At 44.6% G+C, this 17,183-nt stretch overlaps 1 protein-coding gene and 1 pseudogene across 3 annotated transcripts; both read left to right on the plus strand.

The window, feature by feature from the left end:
• The first annotated feature begins 798 nt into the window (after positions 1 to 798).
• LOC149440484 (uncharacterized) lies at positions 799 to 7,616 on the plus strand (annotated as a pseudogene). Its single transcript, XR_016307611.1, has 2 exons — positions 799 to 1,047; positions 3,727 to 7,616. The product of XR_016307611.1 is annotated as an uncharacterized LOC149440484 (transcript).
• A 2,440-nt stretch (positions 7,617 to 10,056) lies between these two features.
• On the plus strand, positions 10,057 to 16,742 carry LOC149440485 (uncharacterized). Of its 2 annotated transcripts, XR_016307609.1 has the most exons (3): positions 10,057 to 10,857; positions 13,561 to 16,328; positions 16,380 to 16,742. XR_016307609.1 is itself a non-coding variant. In XM_089658569.1 (2 exons), the coding sequence occupies exon 2, from the start codon at positions 13,609 to 13,611 to the stop codon at positions 15,292 to 15,294; it is 1,686 nt and encodes a 561-aa protein (XP_089514695.1). In that variant the 5' UTR covers positions 10,057 to 10,857; positions 13,561 to 13,608; the 3' UTR covers positions 15,295 to 16,742. The 2 variants fall into 2 exon arrangements, 1 of the variants encoding a protein (XP_089514695.1); XM_089658569.1 differs by having other exon boundaries at positions 13,561 to 16,742.
• Positions 16,743 to 17,183: the final 441 nt, after the last annotated feature.

The following is a 17,183-nucleotide window of genomic DNA, read 5'->3' on the forward strand; positions in this document are numbered from 1 at the left end:
TGCTGGAGTGGGGTCTAATGTTTGGAGGGACCTCCTTTTGCTTGGGTGAGGTCCATTGTTGCTGGAGTGGGGTCTATTGTTGGGGGGGACCTCCTTTTGCTTGGGTGAGGTCCATTGTTGCTGGAGTGGGGTCTATTGTTGGGGGGAACCTCCTGTTGCTTGGGTGGGATCCATTGTTGCTGGAGTGCAGTCTGTTCTTGGGGGGACCTCCTGTTGCTTGGGTGGGGTCCATTGTTGCTGGAGTGGGGTCTATTGTTGGGGGGACCTCCTGTTGCTTGGATGGGGTCTATTGTTGGGGGGGACCTCTTGTTACTTGGGTGGGGTCCTTTGTTGCTGGAGTCGAGTGTAATGTTGGGAGGACCTCCTGTTGCTTGGGTGGGGGTCCATTGTTGCTGGAGTGGGGTGTAATGCTGGGTGGACCTCCTGTTGCTTGGGTGGGGTCCATTGTTGTCACCGACATCTAGTGATGACCGGGCGGGCTGCTGTCAGGAAATGTCCAATGACGTGTTCCTTGCCTCGTCTATAGGAGCCCGGCAACATAAAGTCCAGTTATTTGAGGTCCATTCGGGAATTTGTCCCCCGCAGAATTATTATTTTATAGTATTGATATTATCATTTATTATAATTGTAATATTTGTGACCCAAAAAAATTCAGATTTTTACAATTTGTGAGCAAAATAAATAAAAATCCCCCAGAGCCAAAACACATCCGGGTCCTGCAGAGGAAGTGACAACAGAGAGAAAGTATTTTATTAGTGATTCAGGTAATGGAAGTACAATGTGAGCACATCATCACGTATGAGATACAACAGGAGAACACGCGATGGGACAGGGGGAGGGATATCAACACATAACGCCGTTATTACAATCGCCACAAGATGGCGATATCACTTAGATCCAGAGGTCCCCTCAGACAGGAAGTGATGTCAGGTAGGAACAGGAAGTGATGTAAGACAAGGACAAGGTGTTACATAAGGGAAGGACAGGAAGTTGTTCGGGAGAACAGAACGAGGTAGAGAGGAGATTTCACTGGAGTACACCAAGGAGGTAATAAGATATTATTTTATATTTACACCCCGTCATGTTCATCCTCCATTGTCATGTCCGTCCTCATCCTCCATTGTCCCTGTGACATCTTTTATCTCCATCATCCACAACTACAGACACATCACATACTGCAAATTGGAGTTATATTGTAATATGTGTCCAGATACGTCCTAAATATAGAGCCATTTATCCAACCGTCCATCCAGAGCCTCTGGTTTATAGACCGGATACATCCTAAATATAGAACCATTTATCCAACCGTCCATCCAGAGCCTCTGGTTTATAGACCGGATACGTCCTAAATATAGAACCATTTATCCAACCGTCCATCCAGAGCCTCTGGTTTATAGACCGGATACGTCCTAAATATAGAGCCATTTATCCAACCGTCCATCCAGAGCCTCTGGTTTATAAAGAAAACAAATGAGGAGGAGATACTGGACACCATATGAAAGGTCCATCTCCATTCCTCAATAGAACGTCATGTTCCCAACAAATGAGGAGGAGATACTGGACACCATATGAAAGGTCCATCTCCATTCCTCAATATAACGTCACGTTCCCAACAAATGAGATACTGGACACCATATGAAAGGTCCATCTCTGTTCTTCAATATAACATTGTTCTTCTAAAACTTGACCAGGAAGATGACGTCCGTTAGGTAATTGTTATTGTTTTATTTTATTTTCTTGTAGGATGTTTTCTCTCTCTGACCATCCTTTTGTCCTGAAACATGTTATACACTAAACATTATGCGCAGCCCTTTGGTGATCTCAGAAGTGGAATGTGCCCTTCCTCCTCTTTCCTCCACTACTGTACATCATATGAACGATATATCTTCATTCTTCAGTACGTTGTCAGGAAATGAGGTGGAGGAAGGTCCATCACTATTCATGATATCAATGTCCTGCATGCACATCTACTGTCACCTAGTATGGTTTGGGTGTATCATCTGATCCAGTTTATATTTGTTGTTTGCTGTTACAGGTGAAACTCGAAAAATGAGAATATGGTGCAAAAGTTCATTTATTTCAGTAACGCAACTTAAAAGGTGAAACTAATATATGAAATAGACTCATTACATGCAAAGCAAGATAGTTCAAGCCGTGATTTGTCATCATTGTGATGATTATGGCTTACAGCTCATGAAAACCCCAAATCCACAATCTCAGAAAATGAGAATATTGTGAAAAGGTGCAATATTCTCGGCTCAGTGTCCCACTCTAATCAGCTAATTAAGCCATAACACCTGCAAAGGGTTCCTGAGCCTTTAAATGGTCTCTCGGTCTGGTTCAGTAGGAATCACAATCATGGGAAAGACTGCTGACCTGACACCATCACTGACACCCTCCATAAGGAGGGAAAGCCTCAAAAGGTAATTACAAAAGAAGTTGGATGTTCCCAAAGTGCTGTATCAAAGCACATTAATAGAAAATTATGTGGAAGGAAAAAGTGTGGAAGAAAAAGGTGCACAAGCAGCAGGGATGACCACAGTCTGTAGAGAATTGTCAGGAAAAGGCCATTCAAAAGTGTTGGGGATTTTCACAAGGAGTGGACTGAGGCTGGAGTCAGTGCATCAAGAGCCACCACACACAGACAGATCCTGGACATGGGCCTCAAATGTCTAATTTCTCTTGTCAAGCCACTCCTGAACAACAAACGACGTCAGGAGCATCTTACCTGGGCTAAAGAAAAACAGACCTGGTCTGTTGCTCAGTGGTCCAAAGTCCTCTTTTCTGATGAGAGCAACTTTTGCATCTCATTTGAAAACCAAGGACCCAGAGTATGGAGGAAGAATGGAGAGGCACACACTGCAAGATGCTTGAAGTCCAGTGTGAAGTTTCCACAGTCTGTGTTGATCTGGGGAGCCATGTCATCTGGTGTTGATCCACTGTGCTTCATTACGTCCAGGGTCTACCAGGGGATTTTGGAGCACTTCATGCTTCCTTCCACAGACGAGCTTTATGGGGATGCTGACTTCATTTTCCAGCAGGACTTGGCATCTGCCCACACTGCCAAAAGCACCAAAACCTGGTTCAATGACCGTGGGATTACTGTGCTTGATTGGCCAGCAAACTCGCCTGACCTGAACCCAATAGAGAATCTATGGGGCATTGCCAAGAGAAAGATGAGAGACATGAGACCGAACAATGCAGAAGAGCTGCAGGCCGCTATTGAAGCCTCCTGGTCTTCCATAACACCTCAGCAGTGCCACAGGCTGATAGCTTCCATGCCACGCCGCATTGAGGCAGTAATTGCTGCAAAAGGGGCCCAAACCAAGTACTGAGTACATATGCATGCTTCTACTTTTCAGAGGTCCGATATTGTTCTATGTACAATCCTTGTTTTATTGATTGCATGTAATGTTCTCATTTTCTGAGATTGTGGATTTGGGGTTTTCATGAGCTGTAAGCCATACTCATCACAATGATGACAAATCACGGCTTGAACTATCTTTCTTTGCATGTAATGAGTCTATCTCATATATTAGTTTCACCTTTTAAGTTGCATTACTGAAATAAATGAACTTTTGCACCATATTCTAATTTTTCGAGTTTCACCTGTATCTTTGCGCCCAATTAAATGCGAGAGCTCTGGGAAAGTGTTAAATGGTAGACATGACTTCTGAATACAAGCAGTATAAAAACATAAAGTATAATAAAACTGTTTTCCTGCAGGTGCACCGTATCTTCGGAATTTAAACACAGGGAGATCTCCAGATTTTACTATGACTTCAGATGTCCATCTAAGATCAATAGATCCTTCTAAAACTGAGGAATCTGATAAATCCCATACTATGACTTCAGATGTCCATCTAAGATCAATAGATCCTTCTCATCCTGAGGAATCGTCTGATAGATCCCATACTAGGACTTCAGATGTCCATCTAAGATCAATAGATCCTTCTCATCCTGAGGAATCGTCTGATAGATCCCATACTAGGACTTCAGATGTCCATCTAAGATCAATAGATCCTTCTAAAACTGAGGAATCTTCTGATAGATCCCATACTATGACTGCAGATGTCCATCTAAGACCAGTGGATCCTTCTAATTCCGAGGAATCTTCTGATAGATCCCAAACTATGTCTTCAGATGTCCATCTAAGTTCTCACAGTGCTGACAGATCAACAGATTCATCCAATCCCCAGGAATCATCTTCAAGCCATGAGGGAGCTCACCGAGGAGGGAGCTCATTGTCGTGTTTGTTGTGCAGGAAAACATTCACTGAGAAAGAAGCATTTCTTAAACACCAGATATCTCACAAGACTGAGCGTCCTAATTCATGTTCGGAGTGTGGGAAATGTTTTTCTGACAAAGGGAGCCTTCTGAAACACCAAAGAAATCACACTGGTGAGCGTCCCTATTCATGTTCCCAATGCGGGAAACGTTTTATGAGGAAAGGACATCTTCAGAAACACCTGAAAACTCATACTGGTGAGCGTCCTTATTCCTGTTTAGAGTGTGGAAAATGTTTTGCGTACCCAGGGAACCTTCTTAATCACCAGAGAATTCACACGGGTGAGCGTCGTTATTCTTGTTCAGAGTGCGGAAAATGTTTTTCTGAAAAAGGAAACCTTCATAAACACCAGAGAGTCCATACGGGAGAGCGTCCCTTTTCCTGTTTAAAGTGCGGAAAATGTTTTTCTGAACAAGGAAACCTTCGTAAACATGAAATACGGCACACTAGTGAGTGGTCAAGTGAACGTCCTTATTCATGTTCAGAGTGCGGGAAATGTTTTGCCTTAAAAGCGATCCTTGTTAGTCACCAGAAAATTCACTCAGGTGAGCGTCCATATTCATGTTCAGAGTGTGGGAAATGTTTCACCACCAAAGGAACCCTTAACATCCACTGGAAAATTCACTCAGGTGAGCGTCCTCATTCGTGTTCAACGTGTGGGAAGTGTTTCACATTTAAAGCAGACCTTGTTAGACACCTGAAAATCCACTCAGGTGAGCGGCCCTTTACATGTTCAGAGTGCGGGAAATGTTTCACTAACAAAGGAAACCTTGTTATTCACCAGAAATTTCACTCAGGCGAGCGTCCTTATTCATGTTCAATGTGCGGGAAATGTTTCACCCTAAAAGGAAGCCTTGTTGCTCATCAGAAAATTCACTCAGGTGAGCGTCCTTATTCGTGTTCGCAGTGCGGGAAATGTTTCGCTACCAAAAGAGCCGTTGTTTCTCACCAGAGAACTCATTCAGGTGAGCGTCCCTCATTCAGGTGAGCGTCCCTATTTGTGTACAGAGTGCGGAAAATGTTTCACCGCAAAACGCTCACTTCTTGAACACATGACAAGACACAGCTCAGAGCATCCGAACAACTTTCAGACGGTGGTGAATGTTTTACAGATCACATGAATCTAATCGGAGCGAAGACGCCTGCTGACTCTTTTTTGACCGATGGACAATGGCTTGTGTTTTATAATGGAGTCCATCCGGGCAAAAGTCTTGTTTCATTTATATGTGGAGTGTATTAGGCTGGGTCTTCTGCTTCTTGGAGACTCCAAATGGTGAGATGAGCCTACTGTAGGTCCCCCACCAGCACCACCACCATCCCTTTGGTGGGATGAGCCTACTATAGGTCCCCCACAAGCACCACCACTATTCCTTTGGTTGGATGAGCCTACTATAGGACCACCACCATCACTTTGGGATGAGCCTACAATAGGTCCCCCATTAGCACCACCACCATCACTTTGGGGGAATGAGCCTACTATAGGTCCCCCACCAGCACCACCACCATCACATTGGTGGGATCAGCCTCCTACAGGTCCCCCACTAACACCACCACCGCCACTTTGGGGGTGGGTGAGCCTACCATAGGTCCCCCACCAGCACAACCACCATCACTTTGGGGGGGGGGGTGAGCCTCCTACAGGTCCCCACCAGCACCATCACTTTGGAGGGGGGGGGTGAGCCTCCTATAGGTCCCCTACCAGCACCACCACCATCACTTTGGGGGATGAGCCTACTATAGGTCCCCCATCAGCACCACCACCATCACTTTGGGGGGATGAGCCTCCTATAGGCCCTCCACCAGCACTATCACTTTGGTGGGATGAGCATACTGTAGGTCCCCCACCATCCCCATCACTTTAGGGGGATGAGCCTCCTACAGGTCCCCCACCAGCACCACCACCATCACTTTGGCGGGGGGGAGCCTCTTATAGGTCCCCCACCAGCACCACCACCATCACTTTGGGGGATGAGCCTACTATAGGTCCCCCACCAGCACCACCACCACTTTGGTGGGATGAGCCTACTATAGGTCCCCCACCAGCACCACCACCACTTTGGTGAGATGAGTCTACTATAGGTCCCCCACCAGCACCACCATCACTTTGGTGAGATGAGCCTCCTATAGGTCCCCCACCACCATCACTTTGGTGGGATGAGCCTACTATAGGTTCCACCACCACTTTATGGTATTCCCACTCTCCTTTTTCCGTGTTGCATGCTATGAAATAGAAATCCAGTGTGTAGAGCAGTAGTCCCTCATAATAGGCTACGTTGGGGTGCCAACCCAGGAACTGAATGATCAGGGCCTACCAGGGTACAATTTCAGCCCCATCAGCCTCAGAGTTTCTGAAACGAGGGGAGAGGTGGCCCAAGTGGTACAATCACATCATAGCAAATTGGGAGCGATGTGAAAAGATTTGTGTTTTTCGGGGTAATTAGTAGATGGAGGGTGGGAACTTGGGGAGGGGATCCGCATGTGAATGAACGGAATATTGACATATTGATGTTGCAATATTTGAATAGGAATTGAATTCAAAGGTAGATCACAATATGACAGGGCGGTGCTGGGCTTAGGCTTCATGCTGCGATCTCAGAATGAAACCCAGGATTCAGACTTCAAGGGACAGGCGACTAAAAATCAGGACTATCCCAACAAATCCGGGACTTTTGGCAATGATGTAATTATAGTAATAAAGTGATGTACATACAAATGTTGCAATATTTTTTAATATGAATTGAATAAATAGGTAATACACGATGTGACAGGGCGGTGCTGGTCTCGGGATAAAACTTGGGATTCAGCTTTAAAGGGATAGGCGACTAAAAATCAAGACCATCCCAACAAATCTGGGACTCTTTGCAAGTATTTAATTATAGTTATAAAGTGGTTTACATATGAATGTTGCAATATTTGAATATGAGTTGAATTCATATATAAATCACAATGTGACAGGGCGGCGCTGGTCTTAGGCTTCATGCTGTGATCTCGGGATCAAACCCAGGATTCAGTCTTCAAGGGACAAGCGACTAAAAATCAAGACTATCCCAACAAATCCGGGACGTTTGGCAAGTATGTAATTATAGTAATAAAGTGACTTGTGTATGAATGTTGCAATATCTGAATATGAAATCATGTGTATATCGCCAAATTCGATTGTACCCAATGTGACAGGGCGGTGCTGGTCTTAGGCTTCATGTTGTAATCTCGGGCTAAAACCCAGAATTCAGCCTTCAATTGACAGGCAACTAAAAATCAGGACTATCCCCACAAATCCGGGACTCTTGGCAAGAATGTAATTATAGTAATAAAGTGATTTACATACGAAGGCTGAAATGTTTGAATATGAATTTATATATAAATCACAATATGACAGAGTGGTGCTGGTCTTAGGCTTCATGCTGTAATCTCGGGATAAAACCCAGGATTCAGCCTGCAAGGGATGGGCGACTAAAAATCAAGACTATCCCCACAAATCCTGGACTCTTGGCAAGTATCTAATTATAGTAATAAAGTGATTTACATACGAATGATGCAATATTTGAATGTGAATTGACTTTATATGTAAATCACCAAATTCCATTATACACAATGTGACAGGGCAGTGCTGGGCGGAGGTATTGACAGGGCTTCATGCTGTGATCTCGGGATAAAATCTAGGATTCAGCCTTCAAGGGACAGGCGACTAAAAATCAAGACTATCCCAACAAATCCAGGACTCTTGGCTAGTATCTAATTATAGTAATAGTGATTTGCATATGAGTGTTGCAATATTTGAATAGGAGTTGAAATCATATTTTAATCACAATGTGACAGGGCAGTGCTGGTCTTAGGCTTCATGATGTGATCTCGGGATCAAACCCAGGATTCAGCCTTCAAGGGACAAGCGACTAAAAATCAAGACTATCCCAACAAATCCAGGACTCTTGGCAAGTATCTAATTATAACAATAAAGTGATTTACATATGAATGTTGCAATATTTTAATGTGAATTGTATTCATGTGTATGTCAACAAATTCGATTACACCCAATTTGACAGGGCAGTGCTGGTTTTAGTCTTCACGCTGTGATCTCAGGATAAAACCCAGGATTCAGCCTTCAAAGGACAGGCAACTAAAAAACCAGGACTATCCCTACAAATCCGGAACTCTTGGCTAGTATCTAATTATAGTAATACAGTGATTTACATATGAAGGTTGCAATATTTGAATAGGAGTTGAATTAATATATAAATCACAATATGACAGCGGTGCTGGTCTTAGACTTCATGCTGTGATCTCGGAATACAACCCAGGATTCGGCCTTCAAGGGACAGGAAACTAAAATATTAGGACTATCCCAACAAATCCAGGACTCTTGGCAACTATCTAATTATAGCAATAAAGTGATTTACATATGAATGTTGCAAAATTTGAATATGAGTTGAATTCATATATAAATCACAATTTGACAGGGCAGTGCTGGTTTTAGGCTTCATGCTGTGATCTCGAGATACAACCCAGGATTCAGCCTTCAAGGGACAAGCGACTAAGAATCAGGACTATCCCAACAAATCTGGGACTCTTTGCTAGTATGTAATTCTAGTAAGAAAGTTCTCCTAGAAAATAGTACTGATCTGCTCTCACCTTTGCAAAGACGGCACCATAAACATTTCCAAATATGCGGGTAACACACTTACAGCAGTGACAATACAGGGGGCTACCAACACGTATGAACAGCTGTATGAATAGACGCTCACGGAATTTATAATAGTAGCAATACATAGGCAAAATAATGTGGGAATGCGGTCTGCCTGGTATTTATATTCTACAGAACATGTATATATTGGTCTTGCTTACTGAATACAGAATGGATTGCTGCTAAATTGTCCCGATCAGAAGCGTCCAATCAGAAGTAGGCACCGTTCTTTATGAGTAGTGAGTGTGCTCGTCATGTCATTAATTGTTCCTTTGCTAGCATCCAATCGTGTTGTGATCTCAGGACAAAACCCAAGATTCAGCCTTCAAGGGACGAGCGACTAAAAATCAGGGCTGTCCCAACAAATCCGGGACTCTTGGCAAGTATGTAATTATAGTAAGAAAGTTCTCATAGAAAACAGTACTGATCTGCTCTCACCTTTGCAAAGACGGCACCATAAAAATTTCCCAATATGCGGGCGACATACTGACCACATTGGTAATACGTAGGGCCACCAACAAGTAACTGACCACTTATCAACAGCTGTATATATAGATGGGCATGGGGTTAGCAATGGCAACAATACATAGACAGAAAAATACGGGAACAATAACGGGAATGCGGTCTGCCTGGTATTTGTATTCTACAGAAAATGGCAATGTGGATCTTGCCTACTGAATGCAGAATGGATCACTGCTAAAATGTCTCAACTGAAATCGTCCAATCAGAAGTGGGACCTCATCTTGCTTGGGTGGGGTCCATTGTTGCTGGAGTGGGGTCTAATGTTGGGGGGCCCTCCTGTTGCTTGGGTGGGGGTCCATTGTTGCTGGAGTGGGGTTTAATGTTGGGGGGACCTCCTGTTGCTTGGGTGGTGGTCCATTGTTGCTGGAGTGGGGTCTAATGTTTGGAGGGACCTCCTTTTGCTTGGGTGAGGTCCATTGTTGCTGGAGTGGGGTCTAATGTTGGGGGGCCCTCCTGTTGCTTGGGTGGGGGTCCATTGTTGCTGGAGTGGGGTTTAATGTTGGGGGGACCTCCTTTTGCTTGGGTGGGGGTCCATTGTTGCTGGAGTGGGGTCCATTGTTGGGGGAACCTCCTTTTGCTTGGGTGGGATCCATTGTTGCTGGAGTGCAGTCTGTTCTTGGGTGGACCTCCTGTTGCTTGGGTGGGGTCCATTGTTGCTGGAGTCGAGTGTAATGTTGGGAGGACCTCCTGTTGCTTGGGTGGGGTCCATTGTTGCTGGAGTGGGGTGTAATGCTGGGTGGACCTTCTGTTGCTTGGGTGGGGTCCATTGTTGTCACCGACATCTAGTGATGACCGGGCGGGCTGCTGTCAGGAAATGTCCAATGACGTGTTCCTTGCCTCGTCTATAGGAGCCCGGCAACATAAAGTCCAGTTATTTGAGGTCCATTCGGGAATTTGTCCCCCGCAGAATTATTATTTTATAGTATTGATATTATCATTTATTATAATTGTAATATTTGTGACCCAAAAAAATTCAGATTTTTACAATTTGTGAGCAAAATAAATAAAAATCCCCCAGAGCCAAAACACATCCGGGTCCTGCAGAGGAAGTGACAACAGAGAGAAAGTATTTTATTAGTGATTCAGGTAATGGAAGTACAATGTGAGCACATCATCACGTATGAGATACAACAGGAGAACACGCGATGGGACAGGGGGAGGGATATCAACACATAACGCCGTTATTACAATCGCCACAAGATGGCGATATCACTTAGATCCAGAGGTCCCCTCAGACAGGAAGTGATGTCAGGTAGGAACAGGAAGTGATGTAAGACAAGGACAAGGTGTTACATAAGGGAAGGACAGGAAGTTGTTCGGGAGAACAGAACGAGGTAGAGAGGAGATTTCACTGGAGTACACCAAGGAGGTAATATGATATTATTTTATATTTACACCTAGTAACACCCCGTCATGTTCATCCTCCATTTTCATGTCCGTCCTCATCCTCCATTGTCCCTGTGATTTTTATCTCCATCCTCCACAACTACAGACACATCACATACTGCAAATTGGAGTTATATTGTAATATGTGTCCAGATACGTCCTAAATATAGAGCCATTTATCCAACCGTCCATCCAGAGCCTCTGGTTTATAGACCGGATACGTCCTAAATATAGAACCATTTACCCAACCGTCCATCCAGAGCCTCTGGTTTATAAAGAAAACAAATGAGATACTGTACACCATATGAAAGGTCCATCTCCATTCCTCAATATAACGTCATGTTCCCAACAAATGAGGAGGAGATACTGGACACCATATGAAAGGTCCATCTCCATTCCTCAATATAACGTCATGTTCCCAACAAATGAGGAGGAGATACTGGACACCATATGAAAGGTCCATCTCCATTCCTCAATAGAACGTCACTTTCCCAACAAATGAGGAGGAGATACTGGACACCATATGAAAGGTCCATCTCCATTCCTCAATATAACGTCACGTTCCCAACAAATGAGATACTGGACACCATATGAAAGGTCCATCTCTGTTCTTCAATATAACATTGTTCTTCTAAAACTTGACTAGGAAGATGACGTCCGTTAGGTAATTGTTATTGTTTTTGTTTTATTTTATTTTCTTGTAGGATGTTTTCTCTCTCTGACCATCCTTTTGTCCTGAAACATGTTATACACTAAACATTATGCGCAGCCCTTTGGTGATCTCAGAAGTGGAATGTGCCCTTCCTCCCCTTTCCTCCACTACTGTACATCATATGAACGATATATCTTCATTCTTCAGTACGTTGTCAGGAAATGAGGTGGAGGAAGGTCCATCACTATTCATGATAACAATGTCCTGCATGCACATCTACTGTCACCTAGTATGGTTTGGGTGTATCATCTGATCCAGTTTATATTTGTTGTTTGCTGTTACAGGTGAAACTCGAAAAATGAGAATATGGTGCAAAAGTTCATTTATTTCAGTGCAGCAACTTAAAAGGTGAAACTAATATATGAGATAGACTCATTACATGCAAAGCAAGATAGTTCAAGCCGTGATTTGTCATCATTGTGATGATTATGGCTTACAGCTCATGAAAACCCCAAATCCACAATCTCAGAAAATGAGAATATTGTGAAAAGGTGCAATATTCTCAGCTCAAAGTGTCCCACTCTAATCAGCTAATTAAGCCATAACACCTGCAAAGGGTTCCTGAGCCTTTAAATGGTCTCTCAGTCTGGTTCAGTAGGAATCACAATCATGAGAAAGACTGCTGACCTGACACCATCACTGACACCCTCCATAAGGAGGGAAAGCCTCAAAAGGTAATTGCAAAAGAAGTTGGATGTTCCCAAAGTGCTGTATCAAAGCACATTAATAGAAAGTTATGTGGAAGGGAAAAGTGTGGAAGAAAAAGGTGCACAAGCAGCAGGGATGACCGCAGCCTGGAGAGAATTGTCAGGAAAAGGCCATTCAAAAGTGTTGGGGATTTTCACAAGGAGTGGACTGAGGCTGGAGTCAGTGCATCAAGAGCCACCACACACAGAGTGATCCTGGACATGGGCTTCAAATGTTGAATTTCTCTTGTCAAGCCGCTCCTGAACAAACGACGTCAGGAGCATCTTACCTGGGCTAAAGAAAAACAGACCTGGTCTGTTGCTCAGTGGTCCAAAGTCCTCTTTTCTGATGAGAGCAACGTTTGCATCTCATTTGGAAACCAAGGACCCAGAGTATGGAGGAAGAATGGAGAGGCACACACTGCAAGATGCTTGAAGTCCAGTGTGAAGTTTCCACAGTCTGTGTTGATCTGGGGAGCCATGTCATCTGGTGTTGATCCACTGTGCTTCATTACGTCCAGGGTCTACCAGGGGATTTTGGAGCACTTCATGCTTCCTTCCACAGACGAGCTTTATGGGGATGCTGACTTCATTTTCCAGCAGGACTTGGCACCTGCCCACGCTGCCAAAAGCACCAAAACCTGGTTCAATGACCGTGGGATTACTGTGCTTGATTGGCCAGCAAACTCGCCTGACCTGAACCCCATAGAGAATCTATGGGGCATTGCCAAGAGAAAGATGAGAGACATGAGACCGAACAATGCAGAAGAGCTGAAGGCCACTATTGAAGCATCCTGGTCTTCCATAACACCTCAGCAGTGCCACAGGCTGATAGCTTCCATGCCACGCCACATTGAGGCAGTAATTGCTGCAAAAGGGGCCCAAACCAAGTACTGAGTACATATGCATGCTTTTACTTTTCAGAGGTCCGATATTGTTCTATGTACAATCCTTGTTTTATTGATTGCATGTAATGTTCTCATTTTCTGAGATTGTGGATTTGGGGTTTTCATGAGCTGTAAGCCATAATCATCACAATGATGACAAATCACGGCTTGAACTATCTTGCTTTGCATGTAATGAGTCTATCTTATATATTAGTTTCACCTTTTAAGTTGCTGCATTGAAATAAATGAACTTTTGCACCATATTCTCATTTTTCGAGTTTCACCTGTATCCCTGCGCCCAATTAAATGCGAGAGCTCTGGGAAAGTGTTAAATGGTAGACATGACTTCTGAATACAAGCAGTATAAAAACATAAAGTATAATAAAACTGTTTTCCTGCAGGTGCACCGTATGTTCGGAATTTAAACAGAGAGATCTCCAGATTTTACTATGACTTCAGATGTCCATCTAAGATCAATAGATCCTTCCCATACTATGACTTCAGATGTCCATCTAAGATCAATAGATCCTTCTCATCCTGAGGAATCGTCTGATAGATCCCATACTAGGACTTCAGATGTCCATCTAAGATCAATAGATCCTTCTAAAACTGAGGAATCTTCTGATAGATCCCATACTATGACTGCAGATGTCCATCTAAGACCAGTGGATCCTTCTAATCCCGAGGAATCTTCTGATAGATCCCAAACTATGTCTTCAGATGTCCATCTAAGTTCTCAGAGTGCTGACAGATCAACAGATTCATCCAATCCCCAGGAATCATCTTCAAGCCATGAGGGAGCTCACCGAGGAGGGAGCTCATTGTCGTGTTTGTTGTGCAGGAAAACATTCACTGAGAAAGAAGCATTTCTTAAACACCAGATATCTCACAAGACTGAGCGTCCTTATTCATGTTCAGAGTGTGGGAAATGTTTTTCTGACAAAGGGAGCCTTCTGAAACACCAAAGAAATCACACTGGTGAGCGTCCCTATTCATGTTCCGAATGCGGGAAACGTTTTATGAGGAAAGTACATCTTCAGAAACACCTGAAAACTCATACTGGTGAGCGTCCTTATTCCTGTTTAGAGTGTGGAAAATGTTTTGCTGACCCAGGAAACCTTCTTAATCACCAGAGAATTCACACGGGTGAGCGTCCTTATTCTTGTTCAGAGTGCGGAAAATGTTTTTCTGAAAAAGGAGCCCTTCTGAAACACCAAAGACTTCACACCGGTGTGTGTCCCCATGCATGTTCAGAGTGTGAAAAAAGTTTTCCGCATAAAGGATCTCTTCTCGCACACCAGAGAAGTCATACAGGCGAGTGTCCTTTTGTCTGTTCAGAGTGCGGAAAATGTTTTTCTGAACAAGGAAACCTTCGTAAACACCAGAGAGTCCATACGGGAGAGCGTCCCTTTTCCTGTTCAGAGTGCGGAAAATGTTTTTCTGAACAAGGAAACCTTCGTAAACATGAAAGACGGCACACTAGTGAGTGGTCAATTGAACGTCCTTATTCATGTTCAGAGTGCGGGAAATGTTTTGCCTTAAAAGCGATCCTTGTTAGTCACCAGAAAATTCACTCAGGTGAGCGTCCATATTCATGTTCAGAGTGTGGGAAATGTTTCACCACCAAAGGAACCCTTAACACCCACTGGAAAATTCACTCAGGTGAGCGTCCTCATTCGTGTTCAACGTGTGGGAAGTGTTTCACATTTAAAGCAGACCTTGTTAGACACCTGAAAATCCACTCAGGTGAGCGGCCCTTTACATGTTCAGACTGCGGGAAATGTTTCACTAACAAAGGAAACCTTGTTATTCACCAGAAATTTCACTCAGGCGAGCGTCCTTATTCATGTTCAATGTGCGGAAAATGTTTCACCCTAAAAGGAAGCCTTGTTGCTCATCAGAAAATTCACTCAGGTGAGCGTCCTTATTTGTGTTCGCAGTGCGGGAAATGTTTCGCTACCAAAAGAGCCGTTGCTTCTCACCAGAGAACTCATTCAGGTGAGCGTCCCTATTTGTGTACAGAGTGCGGAAAATGTTTCACCGCAAAACACTCACTTCTTGGACATATGACAAGACACAGCTCAGAGCATCCGAACAAATTTCAGACGGTGGTGAATGTTTTACAGATCACATGAATCTAATTGGAGCGAAGACGCCTGCTGACTCTTTTTTTGACCGATGGACAATGGCTTGTGTTTTATAATGGAGTCCATCCGGGCAAAAGTCTTGTTTCATTTATATGTGGAGTGTATTAGGCTGGGTCTTCTGCTTCTTGGAAACTCCAAATGGTGAGATGAGCCTACTGTAGGTCCCCCACCAGCACCACCACCATCCCTTTGGTGGGATGAGCCTACTATAGGTCCCCCACAAGCACCACCACTATCCCTTTGGTTGGATGAGCCTACTATAGGACCACCACCACTATCCCTTTGGTGGGATGAGCCTACTATAGGACCACCACCATCACTTTGGGATGAGCCTACAATAGGTCCCCCATCAGCACCACCACCATCACTTTGGGGGGATGAGCCTACTATAGGTCCCCCACCAGCACTACCACCATCACATTGGTGGGATCAGCCTCCTACAGGTCCCCCACTAACACCACCACTTTGGGGGGGTGGGTGAGCCTACCATAGGTCCCCCACCAGCACAACCACCATCACTTTGGGGGGGGTTAGCCTCCTACAGGTCCCCACCAGCACCATCACTTTGGAGGGGGGGGTGAGCCTCCTATAGGTCCCCTACCAGCACAACCACCATCACTTTGGGGGATGAGCCTACTATAGGTCCCCCATCAGCACTACCACCATCACTTTGGGGGGATGAGCCTCCCATAGGTCCTCCACCAGCACTATCACTTTGGTGGGATGAGCATACTGTAGGTCCCCCACCATCTCCATCACTTTAAGGGGATGAGCCTCCTACAGGTCCCCCACCAGCACCACCACCATCACTTTGGCGGGGGGGGGGCCTCTTATAGGTCCCACACCAGCACCACCACCATCACTTTGGGGGGATGAGCCTACTATAGGTCCCCCACCAGCACCACCACCATCACTTTGGTGGGGATGAGTCTCCTACAGGTCCCCCACAAGCACCACCACCATCACTTTGGTGGGGATGAGCCTCCTACAAGTCCCCCACCAGAACTACCACCATCACATTGGTGGGATGAGCCTCCTACAGGCCCCCACGAGCACTACCACCATCACTTTAGGGGGGATGAGCCTCCTACAGGTCCCCCACCAGCACCACCACCATCACTTTGGGGGGATGAACCTACTTTAGGTCCCCCACCAGCACCACCACCATCACTGCAGAGCGATAGTCCCTCATAATAGGCTACACTGGGTGCCAACCCAGGAACTGAATGATCAGGGCCTACCAGGGTACAAGTTCAGCCCCATTAACCTCACAGTTTCTGAAACGAGGGGGGAGCTGGCCCAAGTGGTACAATCACATCATAGCAAATTGGGAGCAAAGTGAAAAGATTTGTGTTTTTTGGGGTATTCAGTAGAGGAGATGGAGGGTGGGAACTAGGGGAGGGGAGCAGCATATGAACAGGTGATTTACATATGAATGTTGCTATATTTGAATATGAATTGACTTCATATACAGTTGCAAGAAAAAGTATGTGAACCCCTTGCGATTACGTGGAGTTTTGCATGAATTGGGCATAAAATGTGCTCTGAACGTCATCTAAGTCACAACAATAGAAGAGCACAGTCTGCTGAACATAATACTACACAAATATTAGATGTTGCCATGGTTTAATTGCACATAACATGTAAACATTCACAGTGCAAGGAGGAAAAAGTATGTGAACCTTTGGACTTGATAACTGGTTGACCCTCCTTTGGCAGCAATAACCTCAACCAAACGTTTCCTGTAGTTGCAGATCAGACCTGCACAACGATCTGGAGTAATTTTGGACCACTTCTCTTCACACAACTGTTTCAGTGTAGCAATATTCTTGGGATGTCTGGTGTGAATCGCTCTCTTAAGGTCATGCCACAGCATT

Source organism: Staurois parvus, unplaced genomic scaffold (assembly GCF_062004578.1).
Source record: "Staurois parvus isolate SC_StPar_1 unplaced genomic scaffold, SC_StPar_1.0 ptg001079l, whole genome shotgun sequence".
Classification (NCBI taxonomy): Eukaryota; Metazoa; Chordata; class Amphibia; order Anura; family Ranidae; genus Staurois; species Staurois parvus.

What these genes read in the sequence shown, in the direction of transcription:
- LOC149440485 (XM_089658569.1), top strand. Translation starts at nt 13,609, where the DNA reads ATGACTTCAGATGTCCATCTAAGATCAATAGATCCTTCCCATACTATG.